This window comes from Lepus europaeus, chromosome 5 (genome assembly GCF_033115175.1).
Source record: "Lepus europaeus isolate LE1 chromosome 5, mLepTim1.pri, whole genome shotgun sequence".
In the NCBI taxonomy this organism is placed as follows: domain Eukaryota; kingdom Metazoa; phylum Chordata; class Mammalia; order Lagomorpha; family Leporidae; genus Lepus; species Lepus europaeus.
The window spans coordinates 67,011,470-67,035,456 of NC_084831.1; the positions used below are offsets into that span (position 1 = coordinate 67,011,470).

The window sequence follows — 23,987 nt, forward strand, 5'->3', positions numbered from 1 at the left end:
AAGCTTTTCCCCTATTTCATTATCTAAATGTAGTTGCAAATTCTGACTTAAAACTCTTATCAGAGGAAGCCTCAACATCCCTCCAAGAACAGCAAATGAACATTCAATTAACACTTCAATGCAAGTGTATTTTAAATAAAAACATACTTTATTGTTAATCTTATTCTTTACAAATGCAAAAACCCAATTTGAAAAATCCAAAGAGTTTCCTCTCTTTTATTCTCAGGGGAGAAAAATAATCTTTTCTCTATTTACAGGGAAGACCTGAGTTTTCTGAAGTTGTCACGAAGTTAGAAGAATGTCTCTGCAATATTGAGGTAAGACCTTTAGCTCCTAAAATATGTCCATAAAGAAAGCCCAGCATCCAAAAATGTCAGAGAATGTAGGTGAGAGGGTCCCTATGGAAAGCTGCTATGAGGGCCACAACTCATGTTTACCCAATTCAGCAAATCCTGAGTGGAGCAGAATTAGCTGCATCTACATGGATAGAGGTAAGTTTACAGTGAATTGGGCCCTTCCAGCAATAATTAGGTGCCTTAGAATATTTATGTGGAAAAATTTGAAAATGTAAAAATATTCATATTAGAAAGTATTTAACTCAATGCTTTCCTACACAAAATTTCCTACCTACAGAGGAATGTAACTAAAATGTTAAGCCATTGTCCATTTGTGTTCAATAAGAGAAGGAAAAATTATCACTAGAACTAGTGTTGAAATTAATTGGGAGGTATTTCTTTCATACCGTACATATGTTGCTCAAAGTGATATATGTTGCTAATAAGGCTAATGGCATTTTCGTCTCTTAATATCAAGGAGCCGTTTGCTTTAATTTTCTCTATTATTGCCTTAGTTTTCTATTCAGCTGGTCAGAAGTTAACATTTGAAAACAGACAAAACATGGTCACTAACTCAAAAATAATACATTCTCAAATGCAGTTGAGTCCTCCAAGAGGAGGTGAGGGACACCTTAAATACAGGACCACATATCTACCCCTATACCCTAGGAGGGGCAAAAATGGGGCTAGGCAGCTTCACCCCCTTACCACGCAATACATTCTTAAAGTGAAACCATCCAAGAAAAGTTGTCTTTCCATAAAACCAATCTCAACTAAGAGTGGCTGGAACCTCGTCTATTGTAAAAGGGTACCAGGTCTGTGGTTGTAGATGGCAGTGAGTGGCCCTGTCTCGTGACTCTTCACTAAGACTTTTACAGGTGAAGGCTTTTTTTTTTAAGATTTATTTATTTATTTGAAAGAGTTACACAGAGAGAGAAGGAGAGACAGAGAGAGAGAGAGAGAGGTCTTCCATCTGTTGGTTCACTCCCCAATTGGCTGGAACGGCCAGAGCTGTGTCAAGCCAAAGCCAGGAGCCAGGAGCCAGGAGCTTCTTCCGGGTCTCCCACTTGGGAGCAGGGGCCCAAGCACTTGGGCCATCTTCTACTGCTTTCTCAGGCCACAGCAGAGAGCTGGAGTGGAAGTGGAACAGCCAGGACTCAAACCGGAGCCCATATGGGATGCCGGCATTGCAGGTGGTGGTTTTATCCAGTACGCCACAGCACCAGCCCCAGGTGAAGGCTTTTATGTAGAAAGATGTTTCAGTCTTCAGGCAAAAAATAAAATAAAATAAAAAATAAAAAAATGTTCAGTGCTTCTCTTAGGCCCTGAAACTTACAGAAAATAGGGAGAAGTAGTATTCTCTCACTTTGAATTTTTGTGTTTGGACAGAGTTGTTTCTAGCCTGGGGCTAGATCCCATTATTTCAGGGCTTTGATTTCAGACTAGAAGACAATTTTAGGATCTGCTAATCTAAACTGTTTTGTTATACTGATCTAGACTCTTCTGTATAATCTCCATCTAGGAGAGATGAATGAGTTTCCTGCAAAGAGAATGTGCTGGATGTGGTTGTGCTAATTAATGGATGAGTGTCAGCCTAAGTGCACTTGACTTGTAGGTTCCATAAGATTCTACTTCATCTTCAACTTTTCGTCAATGGCTTAGACCAAGGTCAAGAGGACCCTGTTCATCGAATTTTCAGAGATAATGCAGCGGAAAAGAATGGAAAATATTTGAAAGCCAGATTCTAGAATATCTTGGAGGATAAAGTAACATGACATACCTAACCAGAATAAATTTAACAGGATTAAATATAATGTTTTGCACCAGAGCCAAAGAAGCAATAGTAAAAGTATCAGATGACAGCAATATGATATAGGAGCATCTTGAATATTAGTGGATAATAAGTTTATTGGAAGATGAGCCTTTGGCCATGTGATCAAACCACTGGTTTGAATGTCAGTAGCTCATATCAGGGGATTCAAGTTCTGGCTCCAATCCCAATTCCAATTTCCTACTAATGCAGACCCTGGGAAGCAGTAGGTAATAGCTCAAATATGTGGGTCCAGATCACCCACATGGGAGACCTGAACTGAATACTTACTTCCTAGCTTCAGTGAGCTCAGTCCTAGCTGTTGCTGGCTTTTGAGTAGTGAGCTAGTGGACTGGTGTTCTATCTTTCTTTGTTTCTCTGTGTGTGTCTCACAGACTCTCAGACAAAAAGAAAAGAGTAAACTTATTGGGAATTAGAATATGAAATGTCTATCTTGTCACAAAGCAAATATGATCATTCGGGTTCTGAGATAGCCAAACAGTTCCCACTTGTGTTATTGATCCTTTTAAAAGAATAATTAAAATCGAGGAACACATTTGAGAGGTGAGAGATCAGAATGGTAAATGAGTTGAAAATCATGTTAGGTGAGAAACTGTTGGAGTGACCAGGGATGCTTATTTCAAAGAACAGAAAATTAGGGTGAGTCTAACAGCTGTTCTTAAACATCTGAAGAACTATCATGTGGCAAAAGGATTGGCCTTGTTCTCTATGGGAGAACACTTGTCAAATATTAAAGCCTCCTTTATCCTATAAAATCGTTGTATTCTTAGAAAAGTGTGCAAATCCATTTTATGTAAAGAAAATAATTTTAGCTAGTATTTAAAGGAAAAGTGCCATAAATCTTATATGAAAAATGTGGAGGATCTTTTGATCATTGAATAATAACTTCTAAATATCTATTTTATGAATCTGATTTGGGCCTACTGTGTTTTTGGAAAGAAGAGCATAGGTTTAACAGGCCAGCTCTCAGCATAGAAGTAGGTCAAAAAATAAATTAAGCTAGCCAGGTGTTGCCTTCAGAGGCTGAAATGAAAAGCCAGAAGCAAGCTGCGATGAATAGAAATTAAAATGTGAGAAATCCTAGAATAGAAAAGTAAAATATATCCGTATTCTATGCCTTTACACCTATTGGATTTATTAAGTGATTCAAATCATTTCTCCTCCCCTTAGCTGATGTCTCCTGCATCAAGTAACAGCAGTGGGTCTCTCTCACCATCCTCTTCCTCTGATTGCCTGGTGAGCCGGGGAGGGCCTGGACGGAGTCACGTGGCAGCTTTACGGAGTCGTTTTGAGTTGGAATATGCTCTAAATGCAAGATCCTATTCTGCCTGGTCCCAAAGGTAAGTGGTCATGTAAGCAACAGTCTTACCTTAAAGCCAGATTCCAGGGGCAAGCATCGTGGTGCCGTGAGTTAAGCTGCCACTTGGGATACTCACATCCCATTATTGGATTGCTTGGTTCAAGTCACAGCTACTCCACTTCTGATCCAGCTCCCTGCTAATGCATCCAGGGAGGTAGCAGATGATGGTTCTAGTGCTTGGGACCCTGCAACCAACATGAGAGACCTGGAAGGAGTTCCTGACTCTTGGCTTCAACCAGGCACAGTCTTTGTTGTTGTGGGCATTTGGGGAGTGAACCAGTAAATGGAAGGTTCCTTTATCTCTGCATTCTCTCTCTGTGTCTCCCTCTCTCTCTTTCCCTCTTTTCCACCTTCCCTCTCATTCTTGGCCTTTCACAAATGTGAAAATAAATAAACATTTTTTAAACAGCCAAATTCCAGGGCCCAGTGTTGTAACGTAGCAGTAAAGCGACCGCCTGCAATACCAGCATCCCGTACAGGTGCTGGTTCATGTCCTGACAGTTCCACTTCCAACCTAGCTCTCTTCCAATGATCCGGAAATGGAAGTGGAGGATTGCCCAAGTGTTTGGGTTTCTGCACCCACATGGAAGACCCAGATGAGACTCCTGGCTCCTGGCTTTGGCCTGGCCCCAACCTGACTGTTGCAACCATCTGGGGAATGAACCAGATGGAATATACCTATTTCTCTCTCTCTCTCTCTCTCTCTCTCTCTCTCTCTCTCTATCTCTCCCTTCCTTCATCTTCCTCTGTAGCTCTGACTTTCAAATTAATAAATAAATACTTTTTTTAAAAAGCCAGATTCCGTATCTCATCAAGATAGGATTTGAGGCCGGCAACACGGCTCACTTGGCTAATCCTCCGCCTGAGGCGCCAGCACCCCGGGTTCTAGTCCTCGTTGGGGTGCCGGTTCTGTCCCTGTTGCTCCTCTTCCAGGCCAGCTCTCTGCTGTGGCCTGGGAGGGCGGAGGATGGCCCAGGTCCTTGGGCCCTGCACCCGCATGGGAGACCAGGAGGAAGCACCTGGCACCTGGCTTCGGATCAGTGCAGAGCGCCGGCCTCAATGCACCAGCCGTAGTGGCCACTTGGGGGTGAACCAACGGAACTCTGTCTCTCTCTCTCTTCCTGTCTAACTCTGCCTGTCAAAAAAAAAAAAAAGATAGGATTTGATTACTATCAACAAAAGATGAACCATCCCTCTGCAAAAGTATGAAAGAAGAAGTTTGAGTTCATTTTTCTTATAATTATCAATACATGACCAAAAATTAGACTTTTTATTCTCTGTAGTTTAGTTTCTCAATGTTGCAAGTAATAGTATCTTACTCTAGGTTAAACAAGAAATGTCTATTCTGCAGCAACAAAGGGAATTTATAAATTCCGGGGTTGTCCTATGGCACCCAAAGAAGTCATGGGTAGGAAACTGGAAAGAGCATTGGGGATATAAGCATCGAAATGTCTAAGAATTACCATAGGACACAGCAAATCCACTCCTAGGAATGTACCCAAAAGAATTGAAAATAGGTTCTCAAACAAATACATGTACTCAAGTATTTATAGCAACACTACTCACAAAGGCTAAAAGGTAGAAACAGCACAAGCATTCATCAAACTATGAATAAACAAAATATAATATCTATACAGTAGAATATTATTCAGCCATTTTTGAATGAACCTTGAAAACATGCAAAGTGAAAGAAACAGATGCAAAGGTCACATATTATATGACCATATAGATATAAATATCCCGAATAGGTATATTACAGGGAACAAAGTATCACCGACTGAATGGCTTGTGGAATAGAAATATATTTCCTTACAGATCTGGAGGCTACAAGTCTATGATCAGGGTACCAACATGACTGGGGTCTTGTGAGGCTTCTCTTTCTGGCTTGTAAAATCCGCCTTCTCCCTGTGTCCTCACACGGCAGAGAAGGAGCTGTGGTCTCTCCTCATCTTCTCATGTGGGCACCAGTTCTATTGAGTCTGGGCTCCACACTTATGGCTTCCTTTAACATTAAATACCTCCTCAAAGGCCCTATCTCTAATACAGCTACAGGGCACTGTGGCCACGCAGGCTATGCCACCATTTGGAATACTAGCATCCCACATCAGGGTGCATGGGATCAAGTCCAGCCTCTGCTTCCCACCCAGCTTCCTACTAATGATGACCTGAGTACTTCTGTTCCTACCACCCACATGAGTGACCTGGATGAAGTTCCAGACTCCTGGCTTTGGCCTGGCCTACCTCTAGCTATTGCAGGCATTTGGGGAGTAAACTAGCAGATAGAAGACTCTCTCTCTCCCTCTCTCTCTCTCTCTCTCTCTCTCTCTCTCTCTCTCTTTCATAAATAAATCTTAAACAGTTAAAAGGAAGGCTACAGTTTGAACATATAAAAGTGGGGGTAGAGGCAGGGCCACAATCCAATCCATAACAGTAGGTAAATCCACAAAATCAAAAAATTCGACATTGTCAGGGACTGGGGTTGGGAAAAATCAGAACTCACTGCTTAATGGGTACCAGGTTTTATTTGGGAGTGATGAAAATATTTTGTAATTAGATACAGTCCTGATGATAAAACACTGTGAGTGTACTAACTGCCCCTGAATTGCTCACTTTAAAAGAATTAATTAATTAATTTTATGTTATATGAACTTTAATGCAAGGAAAAGCAAAAAGAAATGGGCAAAAGAGTAAATCAGAAAAGAGACACATCTTTGTAAGAAGAGCTCTGCCATGTACATGGCCCAGTTTCCAAGACAGCCTCTTTGTCTCCCAGCTTAATTGTGGAGTTTCAAGAAGAAATATATTGATCATCTCTTTCCATAATAATTCTGTGTAATAGCCTATCATAAAATTCAGGGAAATATAACCATAGCATTTTTTTCTTGCTCATGCCTCCTTTGACTATGCATGGGCTTGACTCAGCTAGAGAATGTGCCAGGTTTGCTGCATGCGTCTCCAATCCTCCTTGGACAAGCCTGTAGAAAACACACTATCTGGGGCATGTTCTCCTCAAAAACAAGGGCTAGTGTAGCTCAGGAGGACAAGTCCAGTCTCACAGGCACATGATCAAGCTCTGGCATTCCATTGGTGAGTCACATAGGCAAGTTTAATAATGGTCTCCACAAATGAGATTGTGATTGACCTCTTTTGGATTAAATAACCTTTTTGGGTCTAAAAAAATGTGGCTGGACTCTGGGTGGGGTCACATTATATTTAGATGAACATAGCTGCCAGGCTCCCCTGTTCTGATTGGAGAGTAGAGTAGGGCAGTCCCTGTGAGCTGATGGATACTTTCCAATGTTTACTGTAACTCACAGAAAAACAGAGAGGATTGGCTGAAAAATCTCTCTCGTTCCACATGTGCTCCAGAACACTTACACATGGCCCCCATGAAGCATGTGCATTCATACACACTCCATCATCAAAGTAATGGCTTTGCATGTCTTGAAGGTAGGGAAACATTATCTGCCATTAGGAAGTTATATAATGCATGCAATATTCAGGTTAACTTTTTATAGTTAATATTTTCTTGGTGTGACAAGAATTGAAGCTGCAGCTATGAAAAGATGGGAATCTGAATCAGCCTTTAGTCTATGGAATACCATGAAATTATAAGCAGATTTGATTACCAGTCAAACTGGACACAATTCTTTATTGGATCTGAGTGCCTCACATAATTTCACAAGGGGCACATAGGACAAAATCAGATTACATTTGTTCACATCACTGTCTTCTATTTCCATCTCCTGTTCTTATTCTCTACTTGTGGCTTTTAAAATTACTTCTGTGAACAGTCAGATTTCATGTTTCTAAAGCAGTCACCTGGTGCTGTGTCCAGTTGAGACAGAAGTTTAGAGGATAAAATGTGGAAACAGATATGAATTTCAGCCTTGATTTTGCCATTTACCAGCTCAATGACCTTGGTCAGGGTATTTAAGTCACATTTGTAGAACACGGATAATGTGACATCCTCTAGGATCATTATAAGGGGGAATCACAGCTTCCCTAGCTCTCAAGAACCAAGAGAGGTACACCACTACTAATGAAATTGCCTGGTCTATCTGCGAAAACCCATCATGTTTTTTGAGCTGCTTTCTTTGATACTCTCATAAGGTTTGTAAAGCCTTCTGACCCTTCATAACAGTTATGGAACTCTGATAAGTGTTTGTCTACTAAATATAAGTTTTTCTTAACAGTCTAGCACATCCCTGAGTATTTGCTGCAAGGGTGAATTGAAGTTCAGTTAGTCGTACAATCCTTTTAGCAAGCTCAATCTATATTGCTTGAAGTCAGCTTTAGGAATAGATAAAGCATTTAGTCAAGCTGTAAAATGTACCAAGATAGAATCATGTCTGTTGTATTCATTACCATATCTTTGGTATCTAAAGTATGATTGCCAAAAGTCAGTAAGTAATAAATATTTGTTTAGTAGATAAGGAATTGGATTAATTGGCTCCACAATAGTAATTATTGTTTACATGAGACATAATCAGTGAATAAGCTTTAAATATTTTGTCTGTTATTTTCACTTAAATCACTCTTTACCATACCCTGGACGCTATTTTAATTTCTTTGAATAGTCATTTATTTAATCCTCAAGAAGCAGATATTCCTATATTCATACATAATGAAACTGAGACTCAGGCTCAGAAACGCTAAGAATCTCCCCCAAGTTAATGGAAAACAAATCAGACAGAGTTGGAATTCTCATCCAGAACTCACCAGTGGTTTCTGAATTTCCCTGGCGCAGGAGGTGTACCATTCCAGATGCTTGATATGTTTTGCCAATAATTGTATTTGCTGGACTCCTTCCAGTTACTTCTGGAAGTCGATCAAGGAATGAGCTCAGCTACTCCCCCAAGCCTGCCTTTTTAGCTTGTGTGTAGGAAGGCAGAGGAAAGGAGACCAGCAATCAATAGGTTCCTGAAGTCAAAGAGCCCAAGGATATAGGAATTGATAAACCAAGTTCAGAGGGCTATGAGTTTAACAACCTATAAGACAGCACTTCCCAGCTTTGGCTGCCCTTTGAAATCACCTTAGGGGAACTTTTACAGGTACCAGTGCCTGGGATCACGTAAACTAAAACCCACGGGTGGCACCCAGAATCCCAATGTTTTAAAGTTTCTCAGGCAATTACCAGTATGAGAAATATGTTTTAAGTCAATGCTACAATACTAACCTGCCAGTCATTCTGTGAGAAAGGGATGCAACTGATACAATAAATGGAAGAAAAAAGTGACAGCAGAGGTAAAATAGCAGCTGTAACCCAAGAGGACCATTTTAAAGGTTGATTACTGCTGTGGTCTCTCTTGCAATGTACTAGTAAGGTCTGGCTTGGAGCTTCCTAATTGACTCATTCAGATGATATGGTTAATGTATAATTTTTAGTATAGCATTATTACTTTGAAACAAGGGTAATCCCTACCAATATGGACGTGAGACCCCTCAGCAATGCCATGAAAATGGCACATTTATTGTTCAATTTCTGATTATGAAGTTATATACTGTAGGTTGGAGTTCCATGATGCTTGATCTGATGGGGTTTTAGTTGTTTATTTAATGTTTATTTCTAATGATTATATTCCTTCATAGAATAATTTTCGAGATGGGAAATTGTGTCACAGTAATAGGAATTCAGTATTTCCTACTCAAGCCATAAACTGACAAAATCCGAGATTGAGGAAGGCACTCTTGACGTTCTGCCTCTTTTAAAATGTTATGTGTCTCTAGATATATTTAGAAAACTAAGCATGTGGCACTTGCTCCTCCCACAGAGTATGAAATCTCCCATCTTGTACATGGATTACCATGTAAATTTAGAAATGACAAAGTGATACACAACCTTTCAGATGTGAAAACCAATTAGTGTTTGTAGGGGGCTGGGCTCTGAGAATAGAATGCTATGACCTAGTTAGCTGTCCAGGAGAATGAAACCAGGAATCCAGAGTTTGCAGCAGTAAAACAGAAACATTTCAAATTAATCTTTCACACTACAAAAGGGTCCTTCAAAGAGTTCCTTTAAATAGAAAGCTTGCTTAGTGCACTGAGAATGTGATTCAACTCATGAAAGTTGAATATAACTTATAAAATTTTCATTTGCGCATGGTTTTTCTGGGATAGAGAAAAATGTGTTAGAGAATAGTGCCACGGAACTGATCTTAGGAGGAATGGAGAAAGGAGAAAGGTGAGGGGACTGTGACCACGTGCTGTTGTGAAACAAGATCTTTATCAAGTAGCAGCAGCTGTGTCTCATCATCATTGCAAAGCAAAAACACTCCCCTCTTTATCACCTCTCCTGTATTCTTGTTTGTACTGAAACTACCCTCAGAGTCCTCAGAAGTTCCCTTTCATTCAAATACTTTCTTAATTCCCGACTTACTTCTCTTTTCCACTCACCACAATCAGCAATTTCAACACCATGCTTGTGACTACATAAAACTCTCTCATACTTTGCTTTATGTTCTCTGTGAATTTACTTGTGAAGCTTCAACTCTCTCTCTCTCTCTCTCTCTCTCTCACACACACACACAGTTGACCCCCAGAGCATTTAGCCTACCTTGACCTCTCTTCTTTCTAGCCTTTGCAGCACTGCTTCTACATGCCCCAACTGGCATAACCTTCTACTGTCAATCTTATTTATGTACAGCTTTCATTATTTGCACCAAAATCTTTAAATAATACCTCTAAAACTGAATGAAGTTATTTCACCCTGGAGTCTAAAGCCATCAGTGATACACATTTCTGTTCTACATTCCAGTGGTTCTACCAGGGTGGAGAATTTCCAGCCCCTGGGCTTATAAGGCTCATGAAATCATTTGGTCTGGCCATGCTGAGATAATCATAGGCAGGACTTGGAATTCAACTTTATGTTGCTATATGGGCAAAATGTTGAAATCTTTACCTAATATATACTAAACTGATCTTCTGTATATAAAGAGAATTGAAAATGAATCTTTACATGAATGGAAGCGGAAAGGGAGCGGGAGGGAAGTTATGGGAGGGGGGAAGCCATTGTAACCCATAAGCTATACTTTGGAAATTTATATTCATTAAATAAAAGTTTAATAAAAAAAATACAACTATAGCAGGCTATTTTGTAAAAAAGATTTATTTTATTTTGAAAGGCAGAGTTACAGTAGGCAGAGGCAGAGAAAAAGAGGTCTTCTAGCCACTTGTTCACTCCCCAGATGGCCACAACCAATGGCCAATGCTGTGCTGATCTGAAGCCAGGAGCCAGAAACTTCTTCCAGGTATCCCATGTGGGTCCAGGGGCCCAAGTAGGTAGGCCATATTCTGAAGCTTTCCTAGGCCATAGCAGAGAGCTACATCAGAAGTGGAGCATCCAGTTCTCGAACCAGCGCCCATATGGGATGCCAGCACTGCAGGTGGTGGCTTTACCCACTACAATGGCTCCCCCCCATAATTTCCCTCCCACTCGCACCCCTCCCATCTCCCACTCCCTCTCCCATTCCATTCACATCAAGATTCATTTTCAATTTTTTTATATACAAAAGGTCAATTTAGTATATATTAAGTAAAGATTGCATCAGTTTACACCCACACAGAAATACAAAGTGTAAAAATACTGTTTCAGTACTAGTTATAGCATTACTTCACATTGGACAACACATTAAGGACAGATCCCACATGAGAAGTAAATACACAGTGACTCCTGTTGTTGACTTAACAATTTGACACTCTTGTTTATGGCGTCAGTAATCTCCCTAGGCTCTAGTCATGAGTTGCCAAGGCTATGGAAGCCTTTTGAGTTCGCCGACTTCGATCTTATTCCGACAGGGTCGTAGTCAAAGTGGAAGTTCTCTCCTCCCTTCAGAGAAAGGTACCTCCTTGTTTGATGGCCCTGTTCTTCCCATTGGATCTCACTCACAGAGATCTTTCATTTAGGTCTTCTTTTTTTTTTCCAGAGTGTCTTGGCTTTCCATGCCTAAAATACTCTCATGAGCTTTCAATGCATCTCAAGGATCTAGAAAATCTGCAGCAAACCAGACCCAAATCTTAGTAGGAGAAGAGAAATAATTAAAATCAGAGAAGAAATCAACAGGATTGAATCCAAAAAAAAAAAAATTACAAAAAATCAGTCAAATGAGGAGCTGGTTTTTTGAAAAAATAAACAAAATTGACACCCTATTGGCCCAAATAACTAAAAAAAGAAAAGACCCAAATCAATAAAATCAGAGATTAAAAAAGGAAATGTAACAACAGACACTAAAGAAATAAAAAGAATCATCAGAAATTACTACAAGGACTTGTATGCCAGCAAACAGGGAAATCTATCAGAAATGGATAGATTCCTGGACACATGCACCTACCTAAATTGAACCAGGAAGACATAGAAAACCTAAACAGACCCATAACTGAGACAGAAATTGAAACAGTAATAAAGGCCCTCCCAACAAAGAAAAGCCCAGGACCAGATGGATTCACTGCTAAATTCTATCAGACATTTAAAGAACTAACTCCAATTCTTCTCAAACTATTCAGAGCAATCGAAAAAGAGGGAATCCTCCCATAATTTCTTTATCCAACCAACAGTTGATGGGTATCTGGGTTGATTCTATATCTTAGTTTTTGTGAATTGTGCTGCAATGAACATGGGGGTACAGATAACTCTTTCATATGCTGATTTCTTATGGTTTGGCTAAATTCCCAGGAGTGGGATGACTGGTCATACAGTAAGTCCACATTCAGATTTCTGAGGTAGCTCCATACTGTCTTCCACAATGGCTGCGCCAGTTTACATTCCCACCAACAGTGGACCAGGATACCTTTTCTTCTACATCTTGCCAGTGTTTGTCCTTTGTTGATTTATCTATGAGAGCCATTCTAACTGGAGTGAGCTGAAACTTCATTGTGCTTTTGATTTGCTTTTCCTTGATGGCTAGTGATCTTGAGCATTTTCTCAAGTGTCTGTTGGTCATCTGAATTTCCTCTGCTGAAAAATGCCTATTCAAGTCCTTTGCCCATTTCTTAACTAGATTGTTTTGTTATTGTTGAATTTCTTGAGCTCTTTATAGATTCTGGATGTTAACCCTTTATTAGTTGCATAGTTTGCAAATATTTTCTCCCATTCTGTCAGTTGCTTCTTCACTTTGCTGAGTGTTTCCTTTGCATTGCAAAAGCTTCTAAGCTTGATGTATCCCATTTGTCAATTTTGACTTTGATTGCCTGTACTTCTGGGGTCTTTTCTAAGAATTCTTTGCTTATGTCAATGTCTTGCAGAGTTTCCCAAATGTTCTCTAATAATTTGATGGTATTATGTCATAGATTTAGGTGGATTTTTCTGCACAATGTTTAGTAGAGGTGTAGTTTCATACTTACGCATGTAGAGATCCAGTTTCCCCAGCACGATTTGTTTAAGAGACTGTTCTTTCTCCAGGTTTTGATTTTAGTCCCTTTGTCAAAGATAAATTGGTTGTAGATGAATGGATTGATTTCTAGAGTTTCTATTCTGTTCTAATGGTCTACAAGTCTGTTATTTTTTAACCAGCACCAGGTTGTTTTGATTAAAACTGCCTTGTAGTATGTCTTGAAATCAGGTCTTGTGATGCCTTTAGTTTTGTTTTTGTTGTATCGAGATCTAAAAAGAATGTCCTTGGTATTTTGATTATGATAGCATTGAATCCGTAAAGTGCTTTTGGTACTATGGACATTTTAATGATGTTGATTTTTCCAATCCATGAACATGAAGATTTTTACATTTTTAATGCCTCTTCTATTTCTTTCTTTAGTGTTTTGTAATTTTTATTGTAGACATCCTTCGTTAAATTTATTCCAAGGTATTTAATTATTTTTTAACTGTTAAGAATGGGACTGCTCTTAAAAGTTCTTTCTCACGGCCGGCACCACAGCTCAATAGGCTAATCCTCCTCCTAGCAATACCGGCACACTGAGTTCTAGTCCCGGCTGGGGTGCCGGATTCTGTCCTGGTTGCTCCTCTTCCAGGCCAGCTCTCTGCTATGGCCCGGGAGTGCAGTGGAGGATGGCCCAAGTGCTTGGGCCCTGCACCCCATGGGAGACCACTAGAAGCACCTGACTCCTGCATTTGGATCAGCGCGGTGTGCTGGCCGCGGCGGCCATTGGGGAGTGAACCAACAGCAAAGGAAGACCTTTCTCTCTGTCTCTCTCTCTCACTGTCCACTCTGCCTTTCAAAAACAAAAAACAAAAAAAAAGTTATTTCTCAGCCATTGCATTATCTATGTATATAAAGGCTATTGATTTTTCTATGTTGATTTTATACCTTTCACTTTACCAAACTCTTTTATGAGTTCCAATAGTCTCTCAGTGGAGTCTTTTGGATCCCCTGTATATAGAATCATGTCATCTGCAAATAGGGAGACTTTGATTTCCTTCTTTCCAATTTGTATCTCTTTGATTTATTTTTCTTGCCTAATGGCTCTGGCTAAAACTTCCAAGACAATATTAAATAGCAATGGTGAGAGTGAGCATCCTTGTCTGGTTCCAGATCTTAGGCAGAATGCTTCCAGCTTTTCCCCATTTAATGGGATGCTGGCTGTGGGTTTGACATAAATTGCTTTGATTGTGTTGAATAATGTTCCTTCTATACCGAATTTACTTAAGGCTTTCATCATGAAAGGATGTTGCATTTTGTCAAATGCCTTTTCTGCATATCTATTGAGTTAACCACATGGCTTTTGTTCATCAGCTTGTTAATGTGATATATTACATTTGTTGATTTGCAAATGTTGAATCATCCCTGCCTACCAAGAATAAATTCCACTTGGTCCAGGTGAATGATCTTTCTGATCTGTTGTTGGATTCAGTTAGCTAATTTATTGTTGAGGATTTTTGTATGTAAATTCACCAAGGATCTTGGTATATAGTTTCTTTTCTTGGCTTCATCTTTTCCTGGTTTAGGGATTAAGGTGATGCAGACTTCAGAGAAGGAATTTGGGAGGATTCCTTCCCTTTCAATTATTTTTAATAGCTTGAGAAGAATTGAAATTCATTCTTATTTAAATGTCTTATAGAATTCAGCAGTGAAGCTGTCCAGTCCTGAGCTTTTCTTTGTTGGGAGGGTCTTTATTACTGACTCAATTTTCATCTTGTTTATTGGTCTGTTTAGGTTTTTTCTGTCTTCATTACTCAATTTTGGTAGATTTTATATGTCTAGGAATCTATCCATTTCTTCTAAGGTTCCCAATTTGTTGGTGTACAGCTCTTTGTAGTAATTCCTAATGATTCTTTTTATTTCTTGTTATCTGTTGTTACATTTCCTTTTTCACCTCTGATTTTGTTGATTTGGGTCTTCTTCCTTTTTTTTTTTTTTTTTTTTTGGTTAGTTGTGCAAACAGTGTATTTATTTTTTTTTAATTTTTTAAAAAAGCCAGTTCTTTATTTCACTGATTTTTTTGTATTATTTTTGGTTTCAACTTTGTTTATTCTCTAATTTTAATTACTTATTTCCTCCTACTATTTGGGGTTTGGTTTGTTGTTGGTTTTCTAGGTCTTTGAGATGCATTGATAGCTCATTTCTTTGGTACCTTTGCAATTTCTTCATGTAGGCACCAATTGCTATAAAATTCCCTCTTAACACTGCTTTTGTTGTATCCCTTAAATTTTGATTTGATATATTGTCTTATTTTGTTTGCAGAAATTTTTTATTTCTCTTTCAATTTCTTCTATGACCCACTATTCATTCAGGACCATGTTGTTCATTCTCCATGTGCTTGCATATGTTCTAGAGATTCTTGAGTTGCTGATCACCAGCTTTATTCCAGTGTGGTCAGAGAAGATGCATAGTGTGATTTCGAATTTTTATAATTTGCTGAGACTTGCTTTATGGCCTAGAATTTGGTGTATCCTAGAGAAAATTCTAAGTATTGATGAGAAGAATGTGTATTGTGCCTCTGTGGAGTGAAAAGTTCTGTAGATATCCATTAGATCCATTTGGTCTATAGTGTCAATTAATTCTGTTGTTTTCTCACTGATTTCCTGTCTGATTGATCTGTCTATTGCTGAAAGTGTGGTATTGAAGTCCCCTATTACTATTGTATTGTACATACTATTGTCTCCCTTTTGATCCATTAACCTTTCTTTTAAATAACCAGGCACCTTGTAATTGGGTGCATATACATTTATTATCATCACATCTTCCTGTTGAATGATTCCCTTAGTCATTACATTATGCCCTACTTTGTCTCTTTCACAGTTTTTATGTTAAAGTCTATTTGTCTCATATTAGGATGGCTATTCCAGCTCTTTTTTTATTTTTGTTAGCATGGAAATATCTATTCCATCCTTTCACTTTCAATCTGCATGTATCTTTGTTGGTGAGATATGTTTATTGTAGGCAGCAAATAGATGGGTCTTATTTTTTAATCCATTCAGCCAAACTATATCTTTTACCTGGGGAGTTGAGGCTATTTACATTCAAGGTGACTATTGATAAGTAATGACTTGGCCCTGCCATTTTTTCCACAAATATTGCTATTGTTTACTTTGGATTTCTTCTTTACTTTTACTGGGGGATTTTCTGCCTTCACATTCTTTATAATGATGGCTATCTTTCTGTGTTTCTGTTTGTAGCACATCCTTTAGCATCTTTTGTAAGGCTGGATTTTCAATTTCTGTTTATTGTGGAAGGTTTTTATGTCACCTTCATTCATAAATAAGAGCTTAATAGGGTACAGTATTCTGAGTTGACAGGTTTTTTTTTTTTTTCTTTTAAGAGTTGGAATGTGTCTCACCATTCCTTTCTAGCCTGTAGGGTTTCTTTTTTTTCTTTTTTTTTTCTTTTTTTTTTTTTTTGACAGGCAGAGTTAAAGAGAGAGAGAGAGAAAATCAGAGAGAAAGGTCTTCCTTCCATTGGTTCACCCCCCAAGTGGCCACTATGGCCGATCTGAAGCCAGGGGCCAGGCATGTGGGTGCAGGGCCCAAGCACTTGGGGCATCTTCCACTGCCTTCCCCTGGCCACAGCAGAGAACTGGACTAGAAGAGAAGCAAATGGAACAGAATCTGGTGCCCAAACCTGGACTAGAACCCGGGGTGCCAGCGCCGCAGGCAGAGGATTAGCCTACTGAGCCATGGTGCCGGCCTAGCCTGTAGGGTTTCTGTTGAGAAGTCAGCTATGAGTCTAATTGGGGATCTTCTGAAAATAAGCTGGCATTTCTCTCATGCATATTTTAGAATTTAGAATCTTAATGTTTTACTGTGGAGATTTTTTTTTTTTTTTGTCTGACTGAAGATTTCCAAAGATTTATCTTGTAGTTTGGATATTCTTTCTCTTTCTTCTGCCTTGCTAAGTCTGCTTTTCAGGGTTTGCACCATATTTTTTTATTTGATCTATGAAACTCTTCATTTCTAATATTTCATTTTGATTTCTCTTTAAAATCTCAGTTTCATGGGAAAAATTTTCATTCATGTCATGTATGGTTTTCTTCAGTTCATGGGTTTGCTTCTGACTGCTTTTGAGTAATGCTGAGATTAATTTTTTGAATTCTATTTCCAGAATTTCCTCTGTCTTTTCATCTTCACATTCTAACGTTGAAATATTTTTGTGTTCTTTTTAGGGGGAGGTCATAGTGTCTTCCTTATTCTTGTTTTTTTTTTTTTTTAAGTTTCTTTTTTTTTAGTCATTTGTGGAATTGATTTTTGTTTTTTTTCTTCTGATGGCTTTAACTTTGATATCTTTGATATCCTTATTCCTCTGTGGCTCAGTGGAACGTCTACACTTTCAGTGAATACCAAGATGTGGGTGAATACCAAGATGTGGCTGGGAGACTGCCTGCCCATATAGGAGGTTAAGAGGGCATGGCACACCATGCCACACCCTAGGAAAAACCCTGACAGATGGCTCAGCCCTGAGACTCCCACATATGACCTGACTGCTGGCAGGTGGTAGGGGCTTCAGTCACATTTCCTCCACCCCCACTTCTTCCTTGTAATTTACATCTAGGTAAACAGCTCCCAGGTGTGGCCCAGACCCATAAGACCAGCTGGAAGGCTATGTAGGCTATGTGACCTTCAAGCTAATTGGAAAAGCATAGAGGGGCCAGTATCTGCTTTATCCTATAGATTTAGTGTTGCTACCCAGAGCTAGCTACTCCCCTTTGCCTGCCTGATAGAAGCTTGCGTCTGATTGTTAATAAACAGACATCAAACTGTTAATAAACAGTTCATCAAAACTGTCTCCGGTGCTTCTTGTCGAAGAATGCTGTCGCCCCAACATCCCGACAGTGTGGGCCTCACAGGACAAGCTCACCCCAAGAGCTGTGTGGTGGGTGCGGCCAGGGAGCTCTGGTCAGTGCTCCAGAGTGTGGCAAGATCCGAAAAAAAGCCCAAGAAAATTCTGTAGATAAATCAGTGAAGAGAGCACACATTATACATTATTGTCAACATAATCACTCCATGAAGGGGAAGTTGGGGCAGGGGAGGAGGCAGAATGAAGAACACAGGGTCCAAAGCCCCAGACACTGCAACAGTCAGATGTTGAGATTAAAATAAAATGTAAAAGAAGCTTCTGGGAAGGAAAGGAGCAAGTGGCACTGGAGGCACACGGACCGACTCCAGGCTAGATGCAAGGTCCCAGGCCCTAGAGAAGGTCCTGTCCTTGGCAGCTCTACAGCCCTCAGCAAGGCTGGCTTGTTTAAAACCACGCATGCGAACATGCTTGGGGCCACCTACAGCACCTGGAACAACTTTGAACCCAAACCTCCCACTCCCCCCAGCCCAACATCAACAGCCACAGTCTGTTGGTAGATCTCAATACCCAGCTACACCCTGCACCTTCTTGTGTAACAACCTCCTCATGGTCTCAGTATACAAGACTCCCACAGTAACTGGGTCCTGAGGCTTCTCTCTGCCCCATCAACCTGTCTAGTCAATAGAGATGTTGACTAGGCAGATGTTCCTCAAGACAACTCCACCTAGGCGTCTTGATCCTGGGAGTCTGTAAGGTGCCCCAGTGTCCCATGTAGTTGCCCAGGTACCTCCCAGTCTGGCTCAAAGTCAGTGGTGACTACAGATTGTTCCCTCCACTAGAATCTCTAGATCACACATGTACACAAGAACCACCGCTGAATAATGTTCCCTGCCCATCACTGGCCCCGGTTCTGCCAAGAAGGCGTCCTGTCTCAGCCAGTTGCTGTGTGCATGCACAAAGGCTTCCACAGCTGCTGCCCAGGCCCAAGATGGCATCTGCCCTTTTTCAGCCAGGCAACGGGTGCTGTTGTTGTGAGGAAGTTGCGGTGAGATAAATGCGCTCCCTCTACTTGCACTATGTGCGCAGGCAACTGCTAGCAATTGCCAGCCCCCAGGGCTCCAGTCCGGACTCACACTGCGCTCTCCCTCTGGCTGTTTCATCATGGGTTGCCATAGTCCAGTCTGACCTGTTTTTAAACTGTGGCCCACTCTGACCCTAGGCTGCTGCAGCTGTACTACTGTTGTGCCACATGTCCACACCCTCCACACAGTTCCACAGCATTCCTCTTCCTTTGTAGGACCTCCAGTGCAGTTTCCTCTCAAGTCTCCCCTGGGAGTGCACTTCCTACAGTTCTCTTCTTACTGTTTATTCCTAGCTTAGCAAAGCATGCCGCTCCCTAATCCACCATCTTGGAATCTCCTCCATATCCTGTTTTTTAACCTTGACCTCTACCCCAGTCTTTTCAAAATATTAATCAGCCTTCAGTAATTTTCCCAGACAGCTTAATTGCTCAGTGATGGGGAAGACTTTTTGGGGCTACCCATTCCTAGGAATACCTTACCAAAGGCCACAGTACTTGGAGCCACTTAATGCATTTAGTTCCTGTTATAGCCACCTATCTTCTTCTCCCATTATTTCTCAAAGAGTTTAAAGACAAAAATTTCCTCTCTCTTGTTTTTGTTCAGGTATATACCACGTCTAACTTATAATTTAACTGTATGTAGTAAGTATTAAATATTTTTATTTATTATTATAAGTTATAGGAATCATTAGTTGGGCTTTGAATATCATGCTTTGTGTTTCTGAAATCTCAATGAATGAAACTTTGACATTCAGACTTTTTGATCCCTTCATTTCTGTCAAGTTCAAATCTGTTCTTGTCCTAAAATAATGAACACTAGATATTAAAATTTTTTTCCATTCTATCCTATCATTATTCAAGCATTACAGGTCCACCTATTTCTTTTTAATGTACAAAAGAATAGAACATAGGTTCCTGGGATGTGTGAAGAGAAAAGTCACTGCTGTATTCAGTCACATATGTTCAAAAAAAGGAAGAGATTGCTTAGAGTTGAGGCAGTTAAGAAAAGGTTCATTGAAGGAGCAGGATGGTGGAGATGTAGTCCAGGCATAATGAGAACAGGTTGAATAAACATGAAACAGTGATTATGAAGTTACTTATCCTTCCTTCTTAACTGATCTTCAATGATAGTTCTTTGGATCTACATCTGGATAGATACTTCCATTGATATTTATATAATTTTATGTCAATAAGCAATAATTTTAATTACATATAGCACTATTAAAAGACTTGGTATGTGGTAGGGCATATCCCATCTTGTTTATGCTTAATTATTCTTGAAATTTTACATTTCTGTATAACTTTTAAAATCAGCTTGCATTTTCCACAAAAAATAGATTTTGATTATAGATTCTTAAATCCACAGATTAGCATGAGAAAATCTGACATATTTGTCATATTGAGTCTCTATTTTATTTCTCCTCTTTAAAAAAAAAATATTTGGGTCAGGCTGGAACAGCAGTTAAGATGCCACTTAGTATGTTCACAACCTATATTGCAGTACCTGAGTTTGAATACTGGTTCCACTTCCAATTCTAGCTTCTTGCTAATGTGAATCCTGGGAGGCAGCAGATAGTGGCTCAAGTAGTTGGGTCCCGCCACACATATGGGACACTCACTTGGCGTTTCTGGCTCCCTGCTTAGGACTGACGCACCCTCAGCTATTGTGGGCATTTGGGGAATGAATAGCAGATAGAAGATCTCTGCCTGTCTCTATCTCTCCTTTCAAATCAACAAAAATAAAAAATAATTAAAAATAAATATAGTTAGTGAGTACAAAATATTAGGTATTCAATCACATTTACCTTACACATTTGAGACACTATACCACATAGTTCTGATTTTCCTTGTTGTTGTTAAAATTTTGTCTATGAATTTAATTGTCATTTATTTGGTTTTAATCCACTATTCTATTTTTAGAACTTTCCTTTGTCTTTACAATCCTACAGTTTAACTACCTCTTACATAAATGTGAATTTGTTTTCATTTATCTAGATCAGGGTTTGTTGGGTTTCTGGAATCTGAGGATTATTATCTTTGATAAATTCTGGAGAATCCTCAGTCATTATCTCTTTGAATAATTCTCTACCACATCTTTATTTTCTCTTTTTTTGAATTATAATTAGCTGTATTTTAAGGCTTTTCACTTTATTTTCCATTTCTCTCTCTCTCTCTCTCTCTCTCTCTCTCTCTGTGTGTGTGTGTGTGTGTGTGTCTGTCTGTCTGTCTGTCTCTGTCTCTCTCTCTTTCTCTCCTCCATGCACCAATTCACTCTCCAAATGGCTAGGAGGTGGGATGAGAACTCAACCCAGTCTCCCACATGTTTGGCAGGGATACAACTACTTGAGCCATTACCTCCACCTCAGAGGTGCACTGTCTCACAGGTTGACAATAGCACAAGAGTGGAATGGAGAATGGATCCAGGACTCCAGCCCAGGCACTCTGACATGGCATGCAGTCATGCCAGTTGACTGGTACTTTTACCACTGGGCCAAATGCCCACCCTACTACATTTGTCATTCTTTCATTTGTAATGTCTATTCCATTTCTAGAATTTGTATACCCTTTGCAATTTTTGCTTCTGTTATAATCTCGTGTTCTTGGGCCTTTATCTCTGGCAATGTTTTGATCCTCCTTTGTTGTAGGTGGGTTCACAGATTATTTTCTTTTGCTCTTGCTGATCATCTAGGGACAGTAACATTTCAAGACTGCTTTAAATCTTCAAATTAAAGTTTTTAATGAAACACATGTAGTAATAATGAAGTTTAAAAACTTGCCTGTGTGTGGGATTATAGACGGAGCTTTATAGGGTCATATTTTATCTTTTTTTTTTTTTTTTTTTACTTTACATGAAGCCAAGGATGAAATAGGCCATTTATCCTCTGCTTTTCCCTATGCAGAATAGATTTTACTTTTTGTGGTTCACCTAACCTTGATGTTGATAATTTTCAGGGTTTTGACTGTATATACTTATTTCTTACCTGAACTCCCACCTCGCTCATATGGTCCATCAAAATTTAGGCTTTTGGTAGGCGAAGATCAGTATGAGAGTGTCATAGCACTGATACTATCTTCAAAGATTGTCAATCATTTGCATCTATGTATCTACATGACATTGTGAATATTGTGTGAGTACATATATATAATATGTAATATTACATAAATATATATAAATCATATAAAATATAATATAATATGTAATATAGAATACTATATTATTATAATATATTATCACAGCAGAAGAAAGGAAATACATAATATAATATATAATATATAACATATATTAACTTATATATAAATATATAATAAATATATTTTATATCATGTATTATATAAATATATATTATAAATATATAAAATATATGTGTATATAAATACATAAATTATATATAAACAAATATTATATTATATATTTCCTTTCTGCTGCTGTATCTCCAGTTCTTAGGCCATTATTTGGTGCATTGTAGGTGCTAAATATCTATTTGTGAAATTAATGAATAAAAATTATAGCTTCTCACAAACATGCTACTATTTTAATTCTCACAACAGTCTTGTGAAATAGGTCTCATGATTAAACAAAGTGCTACTTAGATAATTTAAGTATTTTGGATGAAACTATGGATTGGGAAATATAGTTAATAGCTGAATCTTGGCTTGTGTGGTGGTGTTTCTTTTATATCATGCTGGCTCTGGAGACTAGACTTAGTCAACATGTTTGAGCCTACTTTAAGAACCATTGGGGCCGGCATTGTGCTGCATCAGGTAAGGCCACTGTGTACAACACCAGCAGCCCATATGGGTACCAGTTCGAGTCTAGGTTGCTCCACTTCTGATCCAGTTCCTGCTAATATGCCTGGGAAGGCAGTGAAGAATGGCCCAAGTGCTTGGGCTCCTGCACCCACGTGGGAGATTCAGAAGAAGCTCCTGGCTTCTGACTTCATACAAGGCCAGCTCTGGCCATTGCTGCCATCTGGGTAATAAACCATTGAGTGGAAGATCCCTCTCTCTCTGTCTCCAACTCTCTCCATGTAACTTTGCTTTTCAAATAAATAAATAAATCTTTAAAGAAAAGAAAAGGAAGGAAGGAAGGAAGGAAGGAAGAAAGAAAGAAAGAAAGAAGAAAGAAAGAAAGAAAGAAAGAAAGAAAGAAAGAAAGAAAGAAGAAAGAAAGAAAGAAAGAAAGAAAGAAAGAAAGAAAGAAAGAAAGAAAGAAAGAAAGAAAGAAAGAGAGAACCATTGAGTTGTAACCTCACATTTGGGCTTTGAGAACGATCAGCAGGGAGCTGTCCTGGGTACTGAACTACCTCATACTAAAACACTTTTTTTGGTCCTAAAAGATTTATTTATTTATTTATTTGAAAGTCAGAGAGAATATCTTCCATCCACTGGTTCACTCCCCAGATAGCCTGTGCTGCCAGGGCTGGGCCATGCAGAAGGCAGGAGCCAGGAACTTCTTACAGGTCTCCCACATGGGTGCCCAGGGCCCAAACACCTGGGCCATCTTTTGCTGTTTTTTCCAGGTCATTAGCAGGGAGCTGGATTGAAAGTGGAGCAGCCAGGACATGAACGGGTGCCCATATGAGATGCTGGCCTCTTAGGTAGCAGCTTTACCCACTATGCCACAACGGCAGCCCTGCTAAAATGCTTGACACATCCCATGGAACATAGTGCACTCTGAGCCTATGGCCAACATAGTCCTTGAGTGCAAAGAAATGTCCCTTGTCACTCTAACTCTAATCCTAGCACTTTGCTTCTGCTTACACTTCCCCGTGTCATATTATAATCAGCTACCTGAACTGATACAGACCTAACTTGAACCCAACAGCCCCGCATCAGCTGCCTCATTCACCAGCATGCCAGAGGCTAACCCTGCCCTCGCTACCATCTTCCATCATATTTCTCAAAATCAGCCTGCCTCCCTGACCACATTTCTAAGCAACCAACCATAATACATGACAGGAAAAATGCCTCCCTTCTAGGATTTTCCAACTGAAGGGACATTTGTGGACCACTTTTGAAGATAACTCTTATATTAGTATTATTTATTTATGAATTAAGTACACTGTAAAACTACATGTTTTTTCATTCCCCCATTAAGTGTACTGTCCACTACAATTTGTCAATTGCATTCACTGAAGAGGTAGAAAGGGAAAGGGCGTGGGAGTGCACACACCAACATCTGAGGGCAACAAATAGC

At 39.4% G+C, this 23,987-nt stretch overlaps 1 protein-coding gene across 3 annotated transcripts in view; it reads left to right on the forward strand.

Moving 5' to 3' along the window:
- The window catches only part of TNNI3K (TNNI3 interacting kinase), a 368,374-nt gene that overhangs the window by 304,464 nt on the left and 39,923 nt on the right, over positions 1–23,987 (forward strand). For all 3 annotated transcript variants that reach the window (XM_062191544.1, XM_062191547.1, XM_062191546.1), the window contains 2 exons: positions 258–317; positions 3,337–3,506. In XM_062191544.1, coding sequence (XP_062047528.1) covers positions 258–317; positions 3,337–3,506 — 230 coding nt within the window. The remainder of the gene's footprint in view (positions 1–257; positions 318–3,336; positions 3,507–23,987) is intronic.